At 37.9% G+C, this 22826-nt stretch overlaps 1 protein-coding gene across 12 annotated transcripts in view; it reads right to left on the minus strand.

Moving 5' to 3' along the window:
* RAP1GDS1 (Rap1 GTPase-GDP dissociation stimulator 1) overlaps window positions 1-22826 on the minus strand; it is a 103677-nt gene that overhangs the window by 12194 nt on the left and 68657 nt on the right. For 8 of the 12 annotated variants that reach the window (XM_083835624.1, XM_083835618.1, XM_083835622.1 and 5 more), the window contains 9 exons: window positions 21216-21362; window positions 12872-13000; window positions 10319-10444; window positions 7072-7215; window positions 6668-6799; window positions 6092-6226; window positions 4397-4522; window positions 2684-2823; window positions 774-900 (listed from right to left, as the gene is read on the minus strand). In XM_083835624.1, the coding sequence (XP_083691750.1) occupies window positions 774-900; window positions 2684-2823; window positions 4397-4522; window positions 6092-6226; window positions 6668-6799; window positions 7072-7215; window positions 10319-10444; window positions 12872-13000; window positions 21216-21362 (1206 nt within the window). Of the gene's footprint in view, window positions 1-773; window positions 901-2683; window positions 2824-4396; window positions 4523-6091; window positions 6227-6667; window positions 6800-7071; window positions 7216-10318; window positions 10445-12871; window positions 13001-16329; window positions 16397-21215; window positions 21363-22826 lie in introns of all 12 variants that reach the window. The other 4 variants (XM_083835620.1, XM_083835626.1, XM_083835625.1 and 1 more) reach the window with 2 other exon arrangements.

A 22826-nucleotide genomic window follows, 5' to 3' on the forward strand; every position in this document is an offset into this window, starting at 1 on the left:
GTCATGTAATTACAAGCGTTTTTCCTTTCAATTAAAACAAAACAATTCCCTGATGCATTGGCAGCGATTGGGAGGTTGAAAGTAGCATTCCGCTAGTACACAATGATAAGAGATGAAATCAAGAACAAAAATGTGTAATGTTACTTGTTTAGATCATCATCTTAGTTAACAAGCAAGCAAACAGGATAAATAAAGCCCCCAGTGTGCATTTACCTTTCTTTGTTTGGTAAGCTGAAGTATTACTAAGGCAGGTTAAGACATGTACTCATCTCTGCCTTCATATGGCAACTCTTGCATCTATTTCTGTGGAATTTAGTAATAATAAAGACATTTGGGGGCATCATCCACCTCCGTATGTATTCTTTAGCTTTCAGGGATTAGGCAAGTGAAAGCTTTACTTCGATAAGCCCTCTCAAAAGGGGATTAACCATTCCAGTGCACACAGACTTAGGTCATACAGCCTCCACTCTAAAATAGTTAGCCTTTGGGGTTTTACCCCAAATCTGAAATCTGTTAGAGGGAGTTCTAGATTGTGTTTACCTACCAGAGTAATGGAGTAGGAACTGTATCATGAGCAAACTCCAGTTTTCTGCTTAACCTTATTTCCTGTTTGTCAGTGCATGACTTGCCATGTGTTTCCGTGCTGCCGAAAGGCCGGTGGAAGAAGCAGCCTGCTCTGCATTGCAAAAGACGCTCGCACGACTCCCCCTGTGCGATTCTCACGGGCACAGACTCAGAAGAACGCAGGCAGAGTTAACCTCTGGGATACTCACCTAACTCTAAAGCTGCTATTAGTGCCAGCGCAACGAGAGCTTCGTTTTGCATTATTACATGTTCGCTGGTCGCCATGGTTACTAAATGCTTGATGCCACCGCTCTGTACAATGGTCCTAATGACATCCTAAAAGAAATAGCATAGAAATTAAAAAAAAGAAAAGATTCCGCATTGCACACAAACTATTAAATAACAAAGTTGTCACCGATCCTGTGTTATCTCCAGGTAAGGCTACTCATTGGTTATATGCACATTGAAGAACTTTATACATAAATGTACGTGTACGTAAGCCTATAAATTATCTGTGATTACTCTAATTATAAGATGGACATGTCAAACCATGCCAGTTAACCATTTATGGTGTTTTAGGTCTTTGATTTACCTGTACATTATCATTAAAAAGTTAGTTTGCACCTAATCTAAGTTTTCACAGTTATATGTGAAAAAATACTTGCAAAATATTGACAAAAGTCAGGTAACTTTGCATGCCGAAAGGCAACAGTCCAAATCAATTTTTATTATTATTTTAAACTATTTATTTGTTCTGAGGGAGCAAAGTTTTGAAATAGTTATTTCTTGGAGTAAGAATCCAGTTTAAATTTTTTAAAGATAGTGTTGAATTTCCATTCAAAGGATACATCCCTTCTAAACACCAACCACAAGCCAAAACTCATTAACTGTTACATGTATTTAGAATGTCTTACGTGCCAGAGCTTGCACAGACTATGCAGCGACATTCTTTGTGCAAGGAAACAGACACAATATGATCATAACTTTGAAAACTGAAATACTTTTAGTTATCGTATTGAGGATGCTTGTGGTGCAAGTCACAGCTGAATGCCTCAAGAATTTAACATTTAAAAAACTTACTCTTTTCTGAATGACATAATATATACAAGTATATATGTGTATATATATAAATATATATATATATAAAATATATGTATGTGTAAAAATATATATACATATATATTTATACTTTTCCTTACTTGCAATGATGCTTCTTCCTATTTGTGATTTTTCTGGTAGAAATCCAAAGAGGTTTTGAGACTTCCTTGAATACTCTGGGAACTGTTAATTTCTACTTGAGTTGGTGGAGAATTTTGGCTATATGCCATGACATGAAAATTGTAATGATTTTATAGGCGAATATCACCCTCCAAAAGGCAGTACCAAGCAGATAAGAGATGACAGCAGTCAGGTTCTGTACCAGTGTGATTTAACTGACCAGTACTGACTCCATTTTTTAAAATGGGACATAAGTTTCCCTAAACTACCACTGCCTTTCTAAATATTAGCCGAAATACTTTTAAATAAAAAAATGAATTCAAATGTAATGTGCAGTAAAGAACCAGTTGTACCCATATCCAAACCTAGAGGGCAGTAAAAGCATTTTTAAAACCCCAAAAAACAAACCCACCTTCTCAGCTCTACATTTTCTTCTACCAAAGATGTTTATTCTGTGAATACCTATTTAATACCTATTTGATATCTATCCATACAGAAAGATAATAACGACTGAATGCAATGACTCCTTATATATATCGTCATAAAGTAGAAAATATGGCACGTTAAACTTCTACAGGATACAATGCAAATTCAAACGGGTTGAGACTGAGCCACATTCACCCTAACAATGTTCTTTAATTGGCCTGCAACTCCGTGACTGTTTTGCTTCGTTTCTATGTTTTTTACCTACATAGTTCCAGTGACTGTTTAAACCTGGTGCTTGAGTCTGACTGGCAGGTCCTGGAGGCAGAGAGGATGTAACATATGAATTAACCAACATATGAATTAAGCAACCCGGCTTTCTAGAAAGATGACATACCAGAGGCCTTGGCTACTAATGATACGAAGTGCAGAGGTAACTCTTTGTACTTACAAACTGAAATTTTCGCCACTCACTTACTTTTGATTTGCTGTGTCGTATAAGTGCAGACAGTAGTCTGTTCGACTCTCCCATCACACCTGCGTGATCCTTAGCTTCACACCACTCCACCAATCGTTCCACCAGCTTTGCATTTTTTCCCAGCTGTTCAGCTGCTTCTGCTACATGTTGCCGGAGCCAACAACACAACAGAAAAGTTGTCATTTTTTTTAAAGGAAGTGTTAAAAAAATAAGCTGAAAGTCACTAACTAGAAGGAGTTTAAGTAGAACTTTGCCAGCTTGAGCTAACTGTGTGAAAAGTCTAGGTTGCATGGAAGCCAGTAAAGCCAAAATGGAAACAAAATACCAGAAACACTCGTAACCCAGTTCCCAAGTAAAACTCAGTTAATTCAGCCCAGTTAGAGGTTTGTGCATGGATTATCAGTAGTGAAAATAAAGGTGGTGTCACACTCCCAGGTGAGCCAACTCAAAAATTTAAAAAGAAAGTACCACTGTTGTCAGTTAGATTAGGTTTTGTAGATGTGTCCTGGTTTCAGTTAGGACAGAGTTAATTTCCCTCCTAGTAGCTGGTAGGGTGCTATGTTTTGGATTAGGATGAGAAGAGCGCTGATAACATGCTGATGTTTTAATTGTTGCAGAGCAGTGTTTACACCAGGCCAAGGACTTTTCGGCTTCTCGCTCTGTCCTGCCAGCGAGCAGGCTGGGGGTGCAGCAGGAGCTGGGAGGGGACAGACCCAGGACAGCTGACCCAAACTGGCCAAAGGGGTATTCCATACCATCTGGCGTCATGCTAAACAATATATAGGGGTGGCTGGCCGGGGTGGGGGGCCGGCTGCTCGGGAATAGGCTGGGCATCGGTCAGCGGGTGGTGAGCAATTGCATTGTGCATCACTTGTGTCATACACATTATTATTAGTAGTACTATTATCATCATTATTATTATTGTTATTATTATATTCCTGTCTTAATAAACTGTCTTTATCTCAACTCACCGGCTTCACTTTCCCGTTTCTCTCCCCCCATCCCAGAGAGGGAGGGGGAGGGTGAGTGAACGGCTGTGTGGTGTTTAGCTGCCGGCCGGGTTAAACCACAACAAGATGTTAAGTTGCATAAGTTTCCTCAATGAATTTCTATTTCACATCTAATAGCTATGCTAGAACTACACTGGCTCTTCTGAAAAAAATCTGCTCTACTGGGTCAAAAATAAATACTTGGCTAATTATCTCATTAATAACTTTTTTTTTAGATGTCTAATTTCATAAATACAGTTCTTAGGTACAGAACAAGAGGCAGAACTGAAAGGTGCTTGCTCCTTTTGAAACTGCAGCTTATCAATTAGCAAGTGCATTAGTGTGCTCCAAGAAGCTAGGTACAGCTAGAAAATGCAGCAAGTGAACAGCAAAGCTGGAGTGGTAGCTTAAAACTCCCACGCCTCAACGCATACTCATAATGTGACAGTGTAGGAGAATTCTGAAGTACAAAAGTAAATAAGCATTTGACACCTATTCTGAGGGTCCCTCGTAGTCAATTTAGGAGTGCTGAAAAAAGTCAACCCACATTTTCTCTCCCTTTGCATATGTATTAGGTTTATTCCAAGACTTCAGGCTTAAAATTAAAAAGAACAACAACAACAAAAAAACAATAAAAAAACCCTCTGTTTCTCTTCTCTTTTAGCAGTATATCACAGACTGAACCAAAGAGAATTACTTAACATAGAGAACAGCTTATTTTTACCTTGTGCATCTATTAACATTCTTAATGTTCCCAGCAGCTTGAATTGAACAGGGGGCATCTCCGATCTGAGAAATTTCAATACTGCTTCTGCAACGCCAGCTGATAGCATCTTAGCCTTATTTACAACTGCATGAATAAAGAACAGGAACGATCTCAAGAACATTTCTGGAAGGTGCAATTTATTTCCAAGACAGTCTTGATGCAATTTTTAAGACACAGTTTGAAAAATAGCTTGTGAACACAGACTTCAGGAACACGAGCGTGTGTTGACAACGCTGTGTTTCAGAAAAATGTTGGGGTTGCTAAGATGCAGGTATGAAATGCAGTGCTTTGTCCCAGCACGCATGCCTGATCTCCAGTGTTCACCCTGACCATGAACTGAAGGCTCGACTTCTCCACCTTGGCTAGGAAAGGAGTCCTCCATAAAATGAACCAAGCAGAAGCCCAGGCTAGAACTTACCTGTGCCCCAAAATATGGGGAAACATCTCTGATTCCCAACAACACGCTTGTGTTTCTCATAGAGAAAGAAACTAAAGCATCCAATTAGCAGAGCAACCTCATATCCAGTTCCAATACTTTACACAAAAGACACCGTGGCCTGACATGTCTGGAGTCCTGGTAAGGCCTCCCCAAACTGTCCTTCATCCCTTCCACTAGTCTAAGTTCTCCACTTCCATGGAGCTCTCCTCTCTGAAATCTTATGTAAGGTGCAAGCTTGGTCCAATATTGTACTTAGAAAAAAAAAATACTTATTTCATATTCAAAGTAGTGTTTAACAAGCAGTTCATCATGGGGCCAATTATTCCTTGCTCATTTTTCTGTAACAATATCCATTAAATCTTGTTTAGGTCTCTGGCTGACATCCCTGAGCATAGGCTACATGGAAGCTTTCCAACCGATGGAGGTTAACAGAACTACCCAAGGAATATAAGCAAGTGGCGTACCACTAAAGCTGCATGGGTTTAGTATGTATGCACAATCATTTTTAGAAAATTACTCTTTGTCAAAACTGAAAATAGTAAAATAAGGTTAAATGGATAAAAGGCTTATTTTGTGGCCTTGAAAGCATATATAATTATTATAGGCTTGTTTTATGTGCAGGTACTCTGTCTTTTACATTTGGGTAATCAAAACTCACACAACTGGAGTTAATTAAAAATGACAAAATTAGCATTCAGTTCATTGCCTACAAACAGTAACCAATTGGAACAGGTTGGCTATTCCAACAGTTCAGCTCCAGCTCTAACTTCTGAACTGTCAAAGCTTTAGGAGTTACAGGGAGATGCAGTGCTTCAGTAATTTGGGCACTGAAGTCTGCTGGGGACCCTCAGCTGTGGAAGAGAACCCAAATGAAACAAATGAAAAAATGCAGTGCTCTGCAGGGAAGGTTTTGAGAAATCCTATTTGAGGCCTCAGCTCCCTGCCTGCCACAAAGCTGCCCTTTCCTTGGTGGGGGATGATACCGTGGGTTCAAAGTGGCCGAAGGATGGCTGATGGGTCTGTGATTTATTGAAAACTGCTGGCTGCAACTGCTGTGCAAAACCTACAACAGCAATTACGGGCCTGAATGAAAAGCAGCAGGCTGACCTGCCTCCAGAAATGTCAGTCAGTGCTCCCACCCTCAGCCCCTGGGGCTTACAGGGGGAGAACAGAATTTCACATTTGTGCAATTAGCAATGCAAAGGGAGGCTTACCAGGAATAGCCAGGTTTCTGAGCGCACTCAGGGCTGCATGCTGCACAGTTACGTTTCCGTCCTCGACATGTCTGTCTAGCAGATCCATCAGCTTTTGAACTATGCCATTATCCACCATATGGATGCAGTTTCCGTCTGTGCAAGATGAGACAATTGTCACTTGTGAATGAAAGAATATTACTAAGATTTTTATTTGAGCTTTTTAAGAACAGAAGTGTCACTTCCCTGCTCCTTTCTAGATTTTATTGCTGGAGAATTTGACCACCATCCCCAATGGGAGTTGCAGTGCTCATAACAAATTTAGAACAGTGATATGAGAAACACTGAAGAAGGCAGAAATCTCCTATACATCTATTACAAATGTGAAAGGTTTATTTTAATTATTATTTTTTTTAAAGTAGGCTTAACACTTTCCAGGATTTTAAAGTATAAAACTATGAACGTTGCTGTATATACCATATACAGCTGCTCATACCAGCTTTAACACTGCACACACTTTTTCTGTGTATCTGTACAGATGTAGCACGACAGAAAGGCACAAATAAATACATGTAAGATACTATAGCATATTCTTACCATTTCTGGCAAAATTTGCAATAGCCAATGCTCCTGCAAGCTGTAGCTGATGGCTATTGGAAGGAATCCATGAAAGCACTCTTTGGAACACGCTGCCTTTTCCTCCTTCAAATAACTTTTGCATGGATTCATCTGGAATAAAAAGCCAAAGCTTTGTCAGCAAGCCAAAAAAATGTTAGGGAAAATTCTTCTCTTTATATGTGTCAAGTTCTGCTGGCTTCACTACAATTTATCCAGTCCTGCAATCAGATGAGAGACAAAATCTGACCTACTATATGTTAAATGGCAGGTCCTTTAGATTATTTAAAAAATTGTTTAATAAATAGTAAACTTCAGCAGCCAAATGGCATACAGGTGTCTGCTGTTGCTTTGCAGAAGGTAAACTGTACTTACACTGTACTTACCTCCAAGCAATAATAAAACCATAAGATCTGAAGCTGTTTTAAGCTCTGCAACATCATCCTCTTTGTCACTATCCACAGTCTTCTGGACAATCTCAAGTAAGCACTCCACCAAGCCTGCTTCAACCAGCTGCAGTTTAATGACATCTGAAGAACAGCATGGATAGGAGTCAACATTATGATTTTAAATACATCTATTGTACCTGCATGCAGAACAGCAAACAGATGTAACAATGCCAAGTGTTTCACTGACAGCTTGTCAGTGCAACTTATTTATTGTACGTTCTCAGGGTCAACTTCCATCACTGCTCATCTACCAGGTGCTCCCCCAGCTCTGGACTGCCTTTAGACCACATCTACACACTGTGAAGCAGTGTGGAGCTGCTCTTCTGTTCTCAAAAATGAGCAAATTTATCTGCAGAAAACATCTGGCATCTCAGTCCTTACACAGCATGCTCATAAGGGCTGTGCTGTGTTTGGGATCTCCAAAGACTTTGGACTGTGCTGCAGAACAAACCTAACGTCTCACCTTCTATTTCATCCACAGAAGAACTACTGACTTCCCAGAGAAGTACACATATAAAATACAAAACTTTTTGATGAAATTTCAGAGCAACTAATCACCTATTTCTTTCAGTTGAGCCAAGGTTTCTGGCCTTTGTTGAAAAGGCTGCAGGAGCAGTACAGTAAGGCCAAATCCAACAGGCTGGGCTGGGCGAGAAATTTGTTGTGATCGAAGAAAACCTGAAAACTGGTACGGCGAACTCATTGCTTAGTTATTAGCAATAAGGCTCAACAGAGAAGGTGATGAACATGTTGTTCAGGTGGTGAAATAGGATTTGGAAGCAACATTTTCTCTGTCTCTATAACACAGTTTTTAACACTTTTTTTTCCCCCTGCGACTGGAGCTAGGCATCTCCTCTTTTACATGCCTTATTTCCCTTTCTGTTAAGAGGGAATGGCAGGCTGTTTGATGCTGTGTCATGTCTTTTTGTTACACGAAAGTGATTCTGGTAGTTTTTTCATACTGACTTTAGACAAAAGAAGAAGCTCTGCAGAAACGTCCAAACAAATGGATAGTGCATCGTTTTCTGCACGAGATGGTGTTTTAACAGTAAGGAGTTTAGCCCAAGTTAAAATGTTTTTAAAGGCCAAAGCAGTGGATGTATTTTTTTTTTTTTCACAAGCGACAATTGGGTGAGGAGGTGTCATACCTCCAGTGAAGGATGTGTCTGATTCTCTCCATTTACTGCTGTTGCTAGGCTTTTTGCCTGACTGAAATTGTTTCTCTCAAAGCAGCTGGCCTTCTCGTGAACTTTGTTAGAGAACACAAAATATTCAATTGGGATTTTTTTTAAATAGGTACTTTTGCACTAAGGTCCTTAAAAAGTTGCAGAACTTCAGGTTGCTGTGATTTGAAAGATAAATTGCTGCACCAGGGTCCTTAAAAACAAAACAAAACAAACTAAAATACCTCCCCCACCAAACAAACAAGACAACTCCCCCAAATCCATTCTGTAAATTGTTCATTTAGATGTTTTTGCCTGCTGGCCTATTGCCAATGATCTACAGTGAAAAGCACCTAAACAATACCAGCACAGTGAACTCACTCCCATTTAAGCATGCCTTGAATTCACAGTGAGAGAGTTCAGCTGACAACCTCATAACGTGCCAGCAGCTGAGTTATGTGCAGCAGCAGTAAACCCATCAAGGTTTACCGTGACTGTAAAACGCAGAGAAAAATTAAGCATTTGAACTGAAATATGTGAAACTCACAAAATGTTGGACCCAATTCTGCATCAGTCTCCAAGGATGGTACAGTTTTAGAGCTGCATGCTAGTTATTATATAATAAATGAATAGTTTTGGCAAAATGCACATTTTTAGAACTGAAGAAAGGAATCCTGTTTCACATATCATTTACAATAAAAGACAATAACTGCTGAAAATAGACATTACCACTTCTTTAAATTGAAGTCAAGATTTATCTTGATTTATACTATGTAAAACAGACAGACACTGAAAAGAGTAGGATGAGACTTAAATCTTCAGAATCTACAATTCTAAGAATTTATTCCATTTAAACAAGTTTTAATGCTGAGGTGATGAAAACAAAGTATAGAGCCATCAAATACTGTGCTGTCTTCATACTGAGCTGCTTCCCACTTCAGTCCAGAACTAGCTCCACAGGTTAACTCATTTTTTAGTTTCCCTTAAGGGCAGATGGTAGATTATACAAACCACCCAGAAGTCCTTCTGGAGGAACATCCTGCAGGGATGATCCTGCACACATCAGTGTCATTCACTGCTCGAACCAGACAATGAACCTAGGTCTCCTGGGGCTAATAGTAATATATTCCACCCAACACCCAAATTAAATTTAAATGATCTCTCAATGAATAGTAAGCAGAGAGTGTCCTGCTCTTAGCTCTGCAATTAGCTTGCCCCTTGTAAAAATATTTCCATAGGAAATGAAACTGTAGGCAGTTCTGAGATCCCAGGAAATGATGTAGCGGCTGATTTATTGGTGCTGTAATGGACTATGAACGCTTCGGCCGATTGTGATGCTCCTTCTGTTGTTTCTCAGGGATTACAGAACTACAACAGCCTCTTGTGAGCTTTAGGGGGAAAATGGAGTTCTTTCCGTTTCACAGATAAATCTGCTGGCTACTTTAGAGAAATGACTACCAATAATAAGCTCCATCGAGTCTAAAATGTAACTTTTCAATCAAATAGACTGTGCTCAAAACACAGGAGAAGAGAATATGGTGCTGAAGGAGAGCCTAACACTTACTAGTTCTACAAAATAGTGCTTCATTATTATTGTACATTAATATGAAACAGAGGTGTGATAGTTAGTATGTATTTCCTAGCATCTATCATGAGAAAATTTTATAAAAGCTCTTATGGGCATCTTTGATATTCAGAGCATTTTGTAGACAAATGTGAAATCCTCTAAAAAGCTGCCTTTAATATTCCCACTGCTGTTACAGGGAAATCAAACATAACATAATCATACAGAGAGTGAATCAGAGGTGGAATCAGCGTCAACAATTTGTAGGCCCCTGTCATGTGCTCAGACAATTGACATTCACTTCATCTGAAACTGTCATCACAAAGATCCACCATGCAAACTTCTGAACAAAGCAGCCAGTTACTCTGCCTTTAATCCCTAAAAAAGACAACAACATCCATTCCTTTATAGCATTTTGGTATAAAAAATACTGTAAGATTAAAATTAAAATTCTCACCGTTTTCTGCCAGGGGAGCCAGAACTTCAAAGATCATCTCTTTTTTATCATGCTCTATTTGTTTCTTGAACAGTTTCACAAGCTCTTCAGCAATGTTTGTGTAGGCAAACTGTTCTTTACTTGACTCTGTGAAGAAAAAAAAAAATCATATCAAGTAAACAAAACAAATCAAAAGGTAGAACTATTTTCTCTCTGTTATGGTGTTTATTCAGTAAGATGATTAATAGTGCTCTTCACAGACAAGAACAATAGACTCGTGCTTGTCACTAAATGAAAAGAAAAATATCTAACGCTTCTAAACAAATGTACTGACTTAATTACGATTAAGACTGTTAAAAAAATATCTATATATATGATCAAGGCTGTTGGGGCTGTTTCTGCCCCAGAGAATGTAAAGGTAGCTATAGAAACAGTAACGTTATGAAAATATATATTAAGTCTTTGATTACCCTCAGCTTAACAGGAAGAATCACAGATTATATACTGCATTTTTCATGGGAGAGATGAAGAGTCATACTGAAAGCTTTAATTTTTACATGGTTTTGCAACGGTGACTTTTCCTTTGAAATCTGTATATGGCTGTTTTATACTGCGCAGATCACATAAGGCAGCTTTGCAGACAGGCTAGCTTGCTACAAGGAGGTTAGCCAGCAGATAATGGTTCTTCACACATTGTAGATTCAACAAAAGCATCTCCTCCTCCATCGCCTGCATCTTATTCTTCTTCACTGGCAGTTTTACAGGGGATGCAGATGGTAGAACTGGTGTTCTGCATTCTCCAGTTGCCACCTCCTGAGGACCATCTGTAGTTAAAAAACCTTCCAGCACCTTTGCTACTGCTCTAATGGATCGTTAGGGATTATTTTAAATGTAGGACTGACCAAGGACTGGGGATAAGCAGGAACTGCAGACTGACCTAGCCCCTTTTCCATACATCCCATCGTTGTTTTCTCTCTATATGTAAGACTGTGTAGCATATTCTAAGTGGATTTTTGACCTTTCCAGTATTTATAAAAGCACAACTACTACTCTCTATTGGGTTTTTGCCCTGCTTTGACACAGAATAAGAGTTTCATTTAATGTTTCTCAAGGGATCTGTGGATTGCAGTTGTCTTCTCTAAGTGATGAAAGATGACAACCTAACAATAAAACTCCCTGAAGTTACAAGGCAAAAATAAAATATTACGGTTACAATGTGATTGACTAAGCTTTTGCTTAAGGGAGATTAAAGTATTACAAGCTAAATTAATTTTGTGCCAATCTCATACAACAAGCATTATTTTTCACCACCCAGGAACAGGAAGGGAAGTGGCTGCCATTGAGCTTCTTTCTCATGGCTCTTTTTGCTCAGCTGGACAGTGCTGGCTCTTCCCAAACAGGGAAAGGAAACGCATTCTCAGCAAAGATACCATTTATTATATTTAATATCCGTATGGATTTAGTTGTGTTTTAGCAGCACTAGAGCTTCCAATAAATGAGTTGTATTACACTTTCTCCTGTGCAGACACAATACACAGTGCCTATCTTGAAGATCTCTGATCTGCTCATTTCGTTAGTGCTATTATGATGAGTCTTTCTGTTGCTGTTTTATTATGCAAACTTGCCTCCTCTGAATAAAGGTATTACGTGTGTGATCAGACTAGAGTAGATGAGGACATAATATTCCCTCTGGCCTTGAAAACTATGAACATACGTCACTTTAAATAATTTCAGGCCTCCAAATAGTACTAACTCAAAGATACATTTTTCACATTTTGAATTGCTGAATGTCCTTTGAAATTCAGGATGATGATCCTAACTGCTATATTATTACGCTCCGGAGTAAGTAAATAAATAAAAAATAGAAGACTAGAATTCTACAAAATAGGTTAGCAAAAGAACAACACCAATGTAAAACACAAATGATAAAACGCAGGACCTAATAACCTGCTGGTTTACACTTAGTTTTTATTTACCAATGAAAATCAATGTGATTGCAAAGGCTCTGGATCAAAGCATGATCACAAACTTCAATTTAAATGAAGTTGTAAGTGAACTTTTTAAAAATACCATCTCTAGCTTGGTACTGTTCATGATTTATATATGCAAGTATTTAGTCTACTACATGTTAAAACTCAACACCTAAAAGAATATTGTACAGGCAGATTTACAAACTGTGCCTGTCTCAGTTTCATTCAGTGATTTCCATGAGCCCAATTTAATCCTGATACAATGTTGTGGAGCTGCACCAGGATACATTATTTATATTATTAATAAATAATTCACTGTAAGTAGGAAATACTGCTCAGGAAATACTGTTGGTGATTTAAAATGTGCCTAGTTGCATTGAAGAACATTAACATAAAACATAAGGTGTACTAAGTACCCAAATAAATTTAAGTTACTGAAGGAAAGAGACAACTATGGGTTTTAGAGATAAGCAGAAATTGCTCGCTTTAAATTTTGAATGTACCAGAAGGAATGGAAGAAGCATCAGTGCAAGACTTTTGTTATTCTTAATATTTAACTTTAAGAAAATTGTATGTAAATTTGAGATTAATATTGTGGACTTACCAAGTTCTGCTAAATTGCCAAAAGCAACAAGGCACATCTCTGTCAGAGCTGCATTTTGGCAATGAATACCCAACAATTTCACTAACGTAGGAATAACACCCATATTGATAAGCTGTGACTGCAGGGTATCTACATAAAAAGAAAGTATAACAATGAGTTAGTATTTCTGTTTGTAGTATTATTCTTTAAATCAAAAAAGCATTTTTCACACAAAGCAACTTCTAGCCTAAGCAGCATTAAAATGGCTGTCTCCTCTACACTAGGATCTGGTCCAGACACGGGATATGGACTCAGAATTCCCCCTTCCCCTGGCAATGGGACACCTTCCCAGAATTATCCCCTCCTGCTCTGGTGGTTAGGTATTGTGAATTATGCAGCTACTGGTCCTTTTGTGGTTCCTAATATATGTTGGGTTTGATTCTTAGCTGACTGAGACTGACTGAAATCAAACAAAACTACATCACTGAAAAACTTACTTATCTAAGAGCATGGTTCTATATACTGTTATCTCTTAAAGATCAAAACTGGAAAATTAAAAGTAGAATGAATATAAACTGGTACTGAAATAAACATGAAAAGTTTTATAAACACAGGAAGTCACAATGTAGATTATGAGGAGCTTGAGAAAAAAGAAAGTTTAATAAAGACAAAAAAAATGGAAGATTTAAGAAAAGTCCTTAGAAGCCATTCTGATAATTTCTTGCATAGGATGAAAGTTTATAGTATTTACAAGTAAGAAAGTTATTGCTCCTAGATGTCTGCAAATAGAAAGGTGCTTTGATAGTTAGGCAGAAACATGATTGTTTTAAAGGAGTATTTATAACCATATTTTCTCTTACACATTTTACCTATTACATAGCAAAGAAGAAAAACATTGTTTCACAGTTGAATAGAATGAAGCAGACATGAACATACCAGATGTTAAGTAATTTTCCTAAGCATCTTTCTTCCTTTATTTCTAAACACTTTAACTACGTTTAAATGTTATACACTCAAAAGATAAGGATCCAAAGCCCAGTGAATTCAACAGAATTCTATTACTTCATTTAGCTTTGGATCAAGCCCTACAGGGGGAATTATTATTATTATTATTATTTAAGGAATTCATTCTGAGCAGCTGAAATCAGTTGGAGTTTTTACATCTGTGGAATCAGAGCCATAGAAATTGCAATTTTTATAGGGAGATAAAAACATCTTGCAACTGAAGTCTAGAGGATTTAGTATCATCTCATGCTCTCAGAAACCTCTTTGCCTTCAAGATTCTGCCAAGTGCATTTGAAATTTTCATGTAATTAAAATTATGAAAAGATTTTGGAATGTTTAGTTCATTTATATTTAGTAAAAACACTTTTTGAATAATCATCAATTTGATGCACTAAATAAGTAAACGTTGCAGTTATTACAGGTTATTGGGGATGAACAGGAATCCTTATGGCTTGATGTCTTCAATAAAACTGTATTACTTACCAGTAACTGAATTTTCCTTTTTTTTGGGGGGAGGTGGGAGGGTGGGCTGGGGGTATTACCTCTTCCACAGATTCATGGTCTTTAGAGAGATTTATGAGAACACCACCTCAGACATCACAGAGCTGTTGAAGTTGTCAAATTTCAGGTAAGTACAAATTGCACTAGCGCATGCATTGAATGCCATTTTACCTCCAGCAGACGTGTGAGTCACTACACAATGCCCTCCTACTTCGTTCCAAACTGAAAAATCTAAGTCTTAATAGAGAAACTTGGGGGGGAGGGGGGGGTGTGGAGGAATGGTTCTTTGGAGAAAATGATTGTGTAGGAGAACTCAAGTTACTGGTAAATAATCTGTTTTTCTCCTTGATTTGTGATTGTCCCCTGCAGACGCTTAAAAATGCTGAAGGAAAATTGGTAGTCATGGAGAGTAGGAGAACAAAGACACAAACCACAAATGCCATAGAAAATTACGTGGAAAGAAGTTGCTTTGTTACTAGACTATGCCTTTAGTCACTCTAAAATCACTTCATCCAACTCTAATGGACAAAGAGAGAATCTCTTCGAGTAATCTCTATGGGCTTCACTTGGCAAAGCATTCTGACACCAGAAACACAAACTCTGTACTTTGAGCAGTGCTTTTTTCTGCTGTCTTTCTCTTAACACAATAGATACAAAAAGTCTGGAGGAAAAGATGAGTGGAAAAAGGGAAACCATATCCAACCCTGGAAGAAAAAAGGAATCTTAAGAGCTAAATGGAAGGATATATTGTTCAAGAGCGCGTTGCTTTAAGGGACTCTAGAAATCCCTAATAGGGAAAAAGGAAGAAGAAAATATACCACAAAATAATAATTGTACAGGTTTAAAAGTCAGGTGTTGCATCTGACTCCATACCAGAGTTATTTCTCTGGTGTAGGACTGCACCTGAGCACAGGAATGGCCTACAGTGTGGGAACGGGATATCAAGAATTGCCAGTAAGGGAAAATTCAGGCACTGTATCGATGCCTTAGCCGTGGTAAGCAGGATATATTTTCTCCTCTGACAAAGATAGGACAACCCTGTGAGTCACAAAGCTGCACAGGAGGCAAAACCTTCAAAAATGTAAGGTCGACAGCAGCTATTTGCCATAATTAAGCCTGGGCTTCCCATACAAATTCTGAATTTGTTTTTTATATCTGTCATTATCACCAATAGGAGGCTCTTTCTTTATTAAATGCAAGAGCAAATTCTATTAAGGGTAAACTTGCAAAACTGCATTCTCCTGATGAAATATTTTCTTTCATATTGCTTAAAGGAAAAAAAAATAAGGAAAGTAATGCTGGGGGGAAATTGTAGACATCTTTAACAAAAAGATTCTTTCATCTGAATTTTGCCCCTATGTGATGCCCTGAGGTAAAAGAGTGTAGCGTGAAGTTTGAGGAGAAAAGCAATAAGCTTCTCACGGGTATGGAGACCTGCAGCACTTTTTTAGTTTGGAGAAATTAAAAACATTGGAATGGTTCAGCCTGCAGAACAGAGACCAGCAGCAACTCTCAGGCTCTCCTGTGAAAGCGCACGGACTGGGTAACCTGGAATAACTGTGTAATGTCGACCCTTCGCTGCATGAAGTGTTAGGGCCCTATTAGGGCAGGAGACAGTCTCAGGGGAAATATGAATCCACCCTACAAGAAGTTGCCTGATGCAGGGCTAAACTAAACCAGGAGGCCCTGCAACATCGTGTCTCAGGATGAAACAACATTTCTATCAGCTTCCTAAGCAGAACTTGGTGCACACTGAATAGGAAGCATGAAAAACCGAGTGCCTCTTCTGAATTTCTGACTTAAAGCTAGAAAAGAAAACTCTCTCAAATTTTACGCCGCTATCAAATGTTGCACTAGTTAGACGCCTTCGTGTTCTCTCGGGGCAGAAAAGCACTGATAGTGATGCTGCACAGATGCATATACAGGTAGATAAAAGGCAATCAATACATGCGCCAGCACAAATAATTACCTACCTAAAACTTGAATTTCAATGGCTCCATGTCCTTCGGTGACACACATGGAAACTCCAAAGAGTAAGATCTGAGGAGAATATCCCAAATTGAGAACTTTATTGGGGGCATTTGAATTCAAAATGCTGATTTAGGCTACTGTTTGATTTTGGACAGAATTTCAGAAAACAGCTAGTCATTTTGTGTTTTATCAGTAACAGTGATTATATCACTAATGTTTTCTACAAATTGGTGACATAAATTCATACCCTAAAAAAAACCAACACAACTGCTTGTGACCCCCACATCTATGTTAAATTAAATCATCATATAACATACCTCACTATCATTAAAAAAAAACAAACATACTTCTTATCTGCTTTTACATGCTTTAGATTACTTTGCATTTAGGTATATTTAGGACTTGAAAGCATGCTAAACATTTTTAGCTGTGATGTAAATGAAACAAAAACCACGGCAAGCATGAAAATTAGCAAAGGTAAGTCTTAGAAGGAAATGTTGAAATATTGCTATTAGACCGTGATCATGGTACCATAAATCTCCCTTTCAGTCCTTGTATATTTACATAGCTTCTGTAGATGGTAAACAATGCAAGACAGTCCCCAACATTCATTCCAGTCACTAAGAGTTTTGTGAGAATAAGAAAAGCTTGGCAGTTGTATGATTTAACATCGTAATTTTACATTTTACAAAGGCACTGAATGAAAAAGACAACTTTGACAGACTAAAGTTTAATATGAAATGAGATGAGAAAGTAATCTATAAACAGACTTCTTTATATATCCATACGTAAATATATATATGTACTTTCACACATGCATACTGTATCCAGTTGACTTCTGATCTACAGTTTGACTACCTAAGAATCCAATTGACCTAGTTCTTCCTTCCATTTAAAAATGCTTTTGTGATTTGTTTTGTAAGTCTCAAGAGACAATTAGCTACCTTATAGACTGATCCCATTAACTTGTAAATAGTCTTAGGTCACAGGATTATGAGATCTGCAGAATAACTACTCATGTCACTAGCTCTTTTATGTGACTATTTGCATGTGATTATTAGTTTTATTAGTTATTAGTTTTTCACTCTTCATCCAAGCCTGCTTTGCCTCTTGCTCTTAAGCAGATTCGTAGCTATATAGAGACTGTATGTACCAATATGTCTTCAGAATGGGAGAAGTATAACACACTGATCACATCAAAGGGTGCCAAAACAGCTGTTTTAAAGCACAGTTGCTCTGTTCCCTAAAGAAAGTTTGCATGGCTTGACAAAGAAATAATTGCTACAGGCTTTTGTCAAGACTTGCTTCTTTACAGAAATTATGCCACGAGCAAAAACATTCACAAACACACTTGTCTCATTCCTAGCCATACCTGCAACTTTGCATTTTATGAACTAATAATGGAAAGCAGGGATGAGCTATTTGAGTCTGACTGAAAACAGGTATTAAAATACGATTAAGACAGACAGGGTCAAGATAATCCTAGGCTGAAGACAAAGGGATGCATCCCATAAAAAATCCCTCTGATTTCTAGCAATGCAATTAAAAATCAACACTTTTTTTTTTTAAACTTAAAAGAACAGGAAGAGATGCCAAAGCCAAGTTTGTTCTGTTAACATTGTAGCACCTAATGAAATGATAAGATACCAAGGAAGCAAACGAAGGATTGAGAGACAGCAGGCAAAAATAATTCCAGAACACGAGCAGATGGCACAAGAACCTTACAAAGGAAATCTCAGTTTTAAAGCTTAGACAACAATGTTATGAATGGAGTTACAATTGCAAGCTGAGCGTCCAGAACTAGTACAAGATACAAGAACACTAATTTGCTCTGGTTAGGAAAAGAAAATATTACTTGTAGCTGCGCTTTAGTTGCCATTTTGGTAAAATTCATGTGTGGTAAATGCCCTATGCTAATTCAAAAACACGAAGCACTCTAGAATGAGTCTCTAGTGTTAAAAAAAAAAAAAAAAAGAAGGTAGTTTATAGCTATTAAAAATAAAGTAGTCACTACTGGAAAAAGAGGGCAATTAGTAGACTGAGAATAGTGAGCTGTTTAGAATCAAATAAACAATTTATATGCTCTTTGCTCATAAAATGCTAAGAATTAGAAAATATTAGGGTGTTCACAGATAATTAAACATAACTAAACCAAATACACTGTAATCATCCTTACGGGGACAGCTACTGCAACTTGAAAGAGTGTGAGTCATTAAAAGCAGTAAAGGAATCTTCAAAGTCCCCACCTGCAACTTTGTTTCATAGCATGCTAAGCAGGGAAAGATTAGAGAAACAATAAAACAGAAGGTAGAAGTGCTATTTCAAAGACTGAAACACTTTCTTCTCATGCTTCTAGTATTCTTTTTTATTTTTGCCCAATTTGTTTCCATAACTACAGGCAAAGCAATCTGGGGCTCTAGGATGCAATCTCACACTTCTCATCTCTCAGTAAAACCAATACAGTGTTTATCTTCTTCGTAGGTAACATGGGATTGAGTTTTTGCACGTAAATCCTGAAAACAGTATTTGTTAATCTGTGCATACAGTTCACTGTCAGGGCAATTTGAGTTTGCTTCTTTAACAGGTCAGTAAAGAACTGAAATTACCTAGCATATGATCCACCTGATGCTGCAATATGTGGAAGTAAGCGCTTTTCTTGGGCTTACATTTGACACAGACTGCTGTACTGAACATATAATATGGTTTGTAGGTAGTATTTTCAGAGCAGTTCACAACTGTGCTACAGCTGTACCTATGGCTCTTAAAACAAATCTGGCAAGACAGGCCAACTACCTGTCTCACCACGCACATGTTCCTGAGTTTTCTTCTTAAAGCTCTTTTTTTTTCAAAAAAAAAATAATTCAGAGTTTAATTCAGTTGTTGCCACAGCTGGTGGGCAGACTCACTGGCCACAGTGGAACTACAGGACCAGAGAATACACAGCATACCCACGGGTGCTGGGTGCCTACAGAAAGGTCCTTTACAGAGACCACCAAGTACATGGACTGAAGGTGAGGATTTGGAAAGTCCCCAGCATTCCTCCCTGATGTGGTGGTGGGACAGGGCAGTGGTCTGCAGCCAGAATCAGGAGCTGGGAGTGTTTCTCACTTCTGACACCGCTTCAGTAGATCCTGCGAGCATTGTTATCAGTTTGTTAGTTCATGTGAGATGAAAATATGTCATTTAGCAGAGTAGAGAGCAGCTAGTGAATCCTCCTATTTGACACTGAACTATACAACTGCTTTATTGATTGCATCAGAACAAGCTATCTTACTAGATGGGATAAGTCATTTACTCAATGTTCTTAACAGTTAAACTGTTATCTTGGAGATTTATCTTTAGTTTACCTAGGGAAGATTTGCTAGGAGCTTGGTCACTGAAGCAAAACTGATGCAGTATCTCTACACAGCACTTTGGGACTGGTCTGTCTTGAGCTATCAAATATCCTGGATGCTTATTAGTCTTAATGCAGAGGATTGTGGCAGCTTATAGGTGAGAAAATCTATTTGCTCAAAAAAACTTAACAAATAAAGGAAATATAGAGTTAACTCTATAAAATTCAGAAAAATGTGACACACAGACATCAAGCAAAAAAGTTCCTGAAAACTATGAAATAAAGGAGCTAGAAAGTTGTTATTTGGTGAAGAAGGCAGAAGTACTGTAAACAAGTATTCTTGGATAGTACTAGGAAAAGAGGAGAGAAAAAGAACGCAAGAACAAGAGAAAGTAATGAGACATATACAGCAGTGATATTTGGAGGCAGAAAAGTAACACTAAGAGCTGAGAGCTCTGGAGAGATGGCGCAGAAAACACACAAGGAAAAGCTATACCAGAAGAGATGGTAAAGTAGATTAAAAATTTTTAGAGTAAAGGTCAAAAAAAAAATTAAACCTAAGGACCTTCCTCAAAAGCAGGAGAGTTTGGGAGACACAGGTTTGGAAAGTGAGTTACAGGAACTGATAAATTACAATGGTAAGTAGCTAATACAGAAGCTATTTCTTCCTAAGATAAAAGACTACAAATTAGGAAATGGGCATGATTGAAGAAACAATGTGATTAGCTGACTACATTTGCAATCTGTGCCATTTCAAGTTGGGAGAACAGCCTCTATTCAGCTTTCTACATTTCTCCCCATTTTCTTAGAAATCCCAATTTAGAAAAACCTGGAAATATGTGAATGCTATAAAATGTGCCTTGGCATACTACCACACTTGCATGCTTGCAAGCTAGGTACTAGAACAGCAGTATGTTTGTACAAGTACTGTAGAACAGTGTTTTCTCAGCCTCAGTGGTCAAGGATTTCTCACTTAAGCTACTGTCTTAGATTTTTGTCCCAGGCCCTAAACACCTCTACTTAATGTGATAAAGAACATCCACTTATAATTTGTAGGCACAGAATACTGTTAGACAGAAACATAAATTATTCCCCATTTATATTAGATGAAAGTAACATGTTTTTGTATACATTTCTCACAGAGAAAAATGAACTGTTTAGTGTATTTACTCCAAATTTCAACAGAAGAATACCTGGGACAAATCAGTATTATAGTGTCACTTGATACTAAATGAAAAAGAGGACTTAATGTAACCATCTAGTTTACTTCTGCAAATCTGTATTGCTTTCAGACACAAGTAAATTCCAAATGTTGACTTTAAATCTTTATATGATTTGCTATATGGATTTGCCTCAGGAAGATAGTATTTTTGGAACATGACTTTACTGAAATGGAAAATTGTATATATGAATTGAGTTACTTGATCTTTTTAAATAACTTAGTTTCCACAACATAAACCTACAGTTGACTTTAACGCTTATCTTTTTTTTTCCCCCTCTTTTGATGGGGTTTTTCTCCTGGTAGACATAAAGCAAGTTTTTGGTGTTGTTTACCATTCTCATTGCTATAGTTCATCAGCATGCCACAAAAGACAGTCAAGAGCTTCTCACTGGCTGGATCTGTCTTATTGCACAGTGACCTTATATGGTCTACTACAATATGTGCACCACCTGCATGGTCAACTGCGTTCCTGCCCTCATCTGTAAAACAAAGAGTTACATTAAAAAAAATGAAACCAAAACCCACCATAGAGTCCCAAACATGACAGTAATTATACAAAGCAAGTTCTTTAAACAGTGAAGTAATTTCTCCAGTGTTGTCAAATTCATCTGTAGAGATGCTCAAGGGCCAGCTTTTAGTGCAACAGAGCTAGGAAAGTGAAAACATCTACAACAAAATGAATTAACCACTTGGCACTAATACCTTTGTAAAGAAGTTTAGTTTGAGGCAGAGCCCCTGAAGCTGATAAATAATATTCTGATTCACATTGGATTATGCAGAAGAAGGTGCTGAGCATTTTGCAATGCCTAGTCCATACATCCTTATGGCTTTGTGGATCAGGTAAATTGCTCTTACTGTTATGCAGATTGAGAAAATATAGAGAACACACCATGAGCAATGGGAGACGGGGAAAAAATGGACAAAGCAGACCAGAGGTACTAGTTCTCAGTGACAAACTCTGTTCATGCACTCAGTCTGCCACACAGAATGTTCTTCGTACTTCTATACCTGGAATTTAATACCATGATCAGATTCTTTTCGTATGGCTAAAAGAAAAATTCACTCTGCATCAGCAACAGACTACAGTGTTGAGGTTTCATAAATAACACACCATAATCTTTGTATGGAACTCTGTACAACAAATCCAATTTGATTTATCAGTGTATGAATAAAGGAAAAATTGGCCTTTATTACAGTAATCAACAATACCGCTTCCTTTCCCAGCAGGCAATCGGCAATAGACAACAGTCAATAACCTTAATTGCATGGCTTCCAAAAGGAGAGCTTTCCAAGTGAGTTACAATTGGAACCAACTCAAAAATCTGGATGAAAACAAAATCTTCAGTGGAAAAAAATCACTAAAGGTAAAGTTAGAGGGGAAAAAAAAAAAGAACAAAAAACCAACACCCTCCCCTCCCTTTCTTAATGGCCCAACAACAGATCTCCTCTTTCCTTTGCTATTCAGCACTCTTATCATACTCTTCTCTCCCCATCATGCTTGGAGGTTGAGGTACTGAGGTTTCCTAATTCTACAGCACATTCAGTATGAAAACCAAGGTTACCCTCATTTATGATACAATCTTCCACTAAGAAGTGTTCCAGAGCTCTGTAAAAGTAAGTTTCTAAATCTTCCAATTCTTGTCAATACTATTTATAAGGGACATATTATACCTCTTATACCCCTTGAGTTAGGGAGAGAGAACTATAGTGTGTATATACATATAAAGGGGCATATGCAGGGACTTCAGATAATTTACTGAGTGGAGTTGGAAGGGAAATTCTTGGTGGATCTTAACTATTATATTTATTACCACAGTCATAAGCATTTTGCTGAATAACCATGAAATTAGACATGCAGAAGAGGAAAAATGTCACTGCCATGACTGTCTCCACCTCTGACCTGCTCAGGACATTCGAGGAATGTGATTCACTTCAGGTATGTA

Source organism: Anser anser, assembly GCF_964211835.1.
Source record: "Anser anser genome assembly, chromosome: 4".
NCBI classification, from domain to species: domain Eukaryota; kingdom Metazoa; phylum Chordata; class Aves; order Anseriformes; family Anatidae; genus Anser; species Anser anser.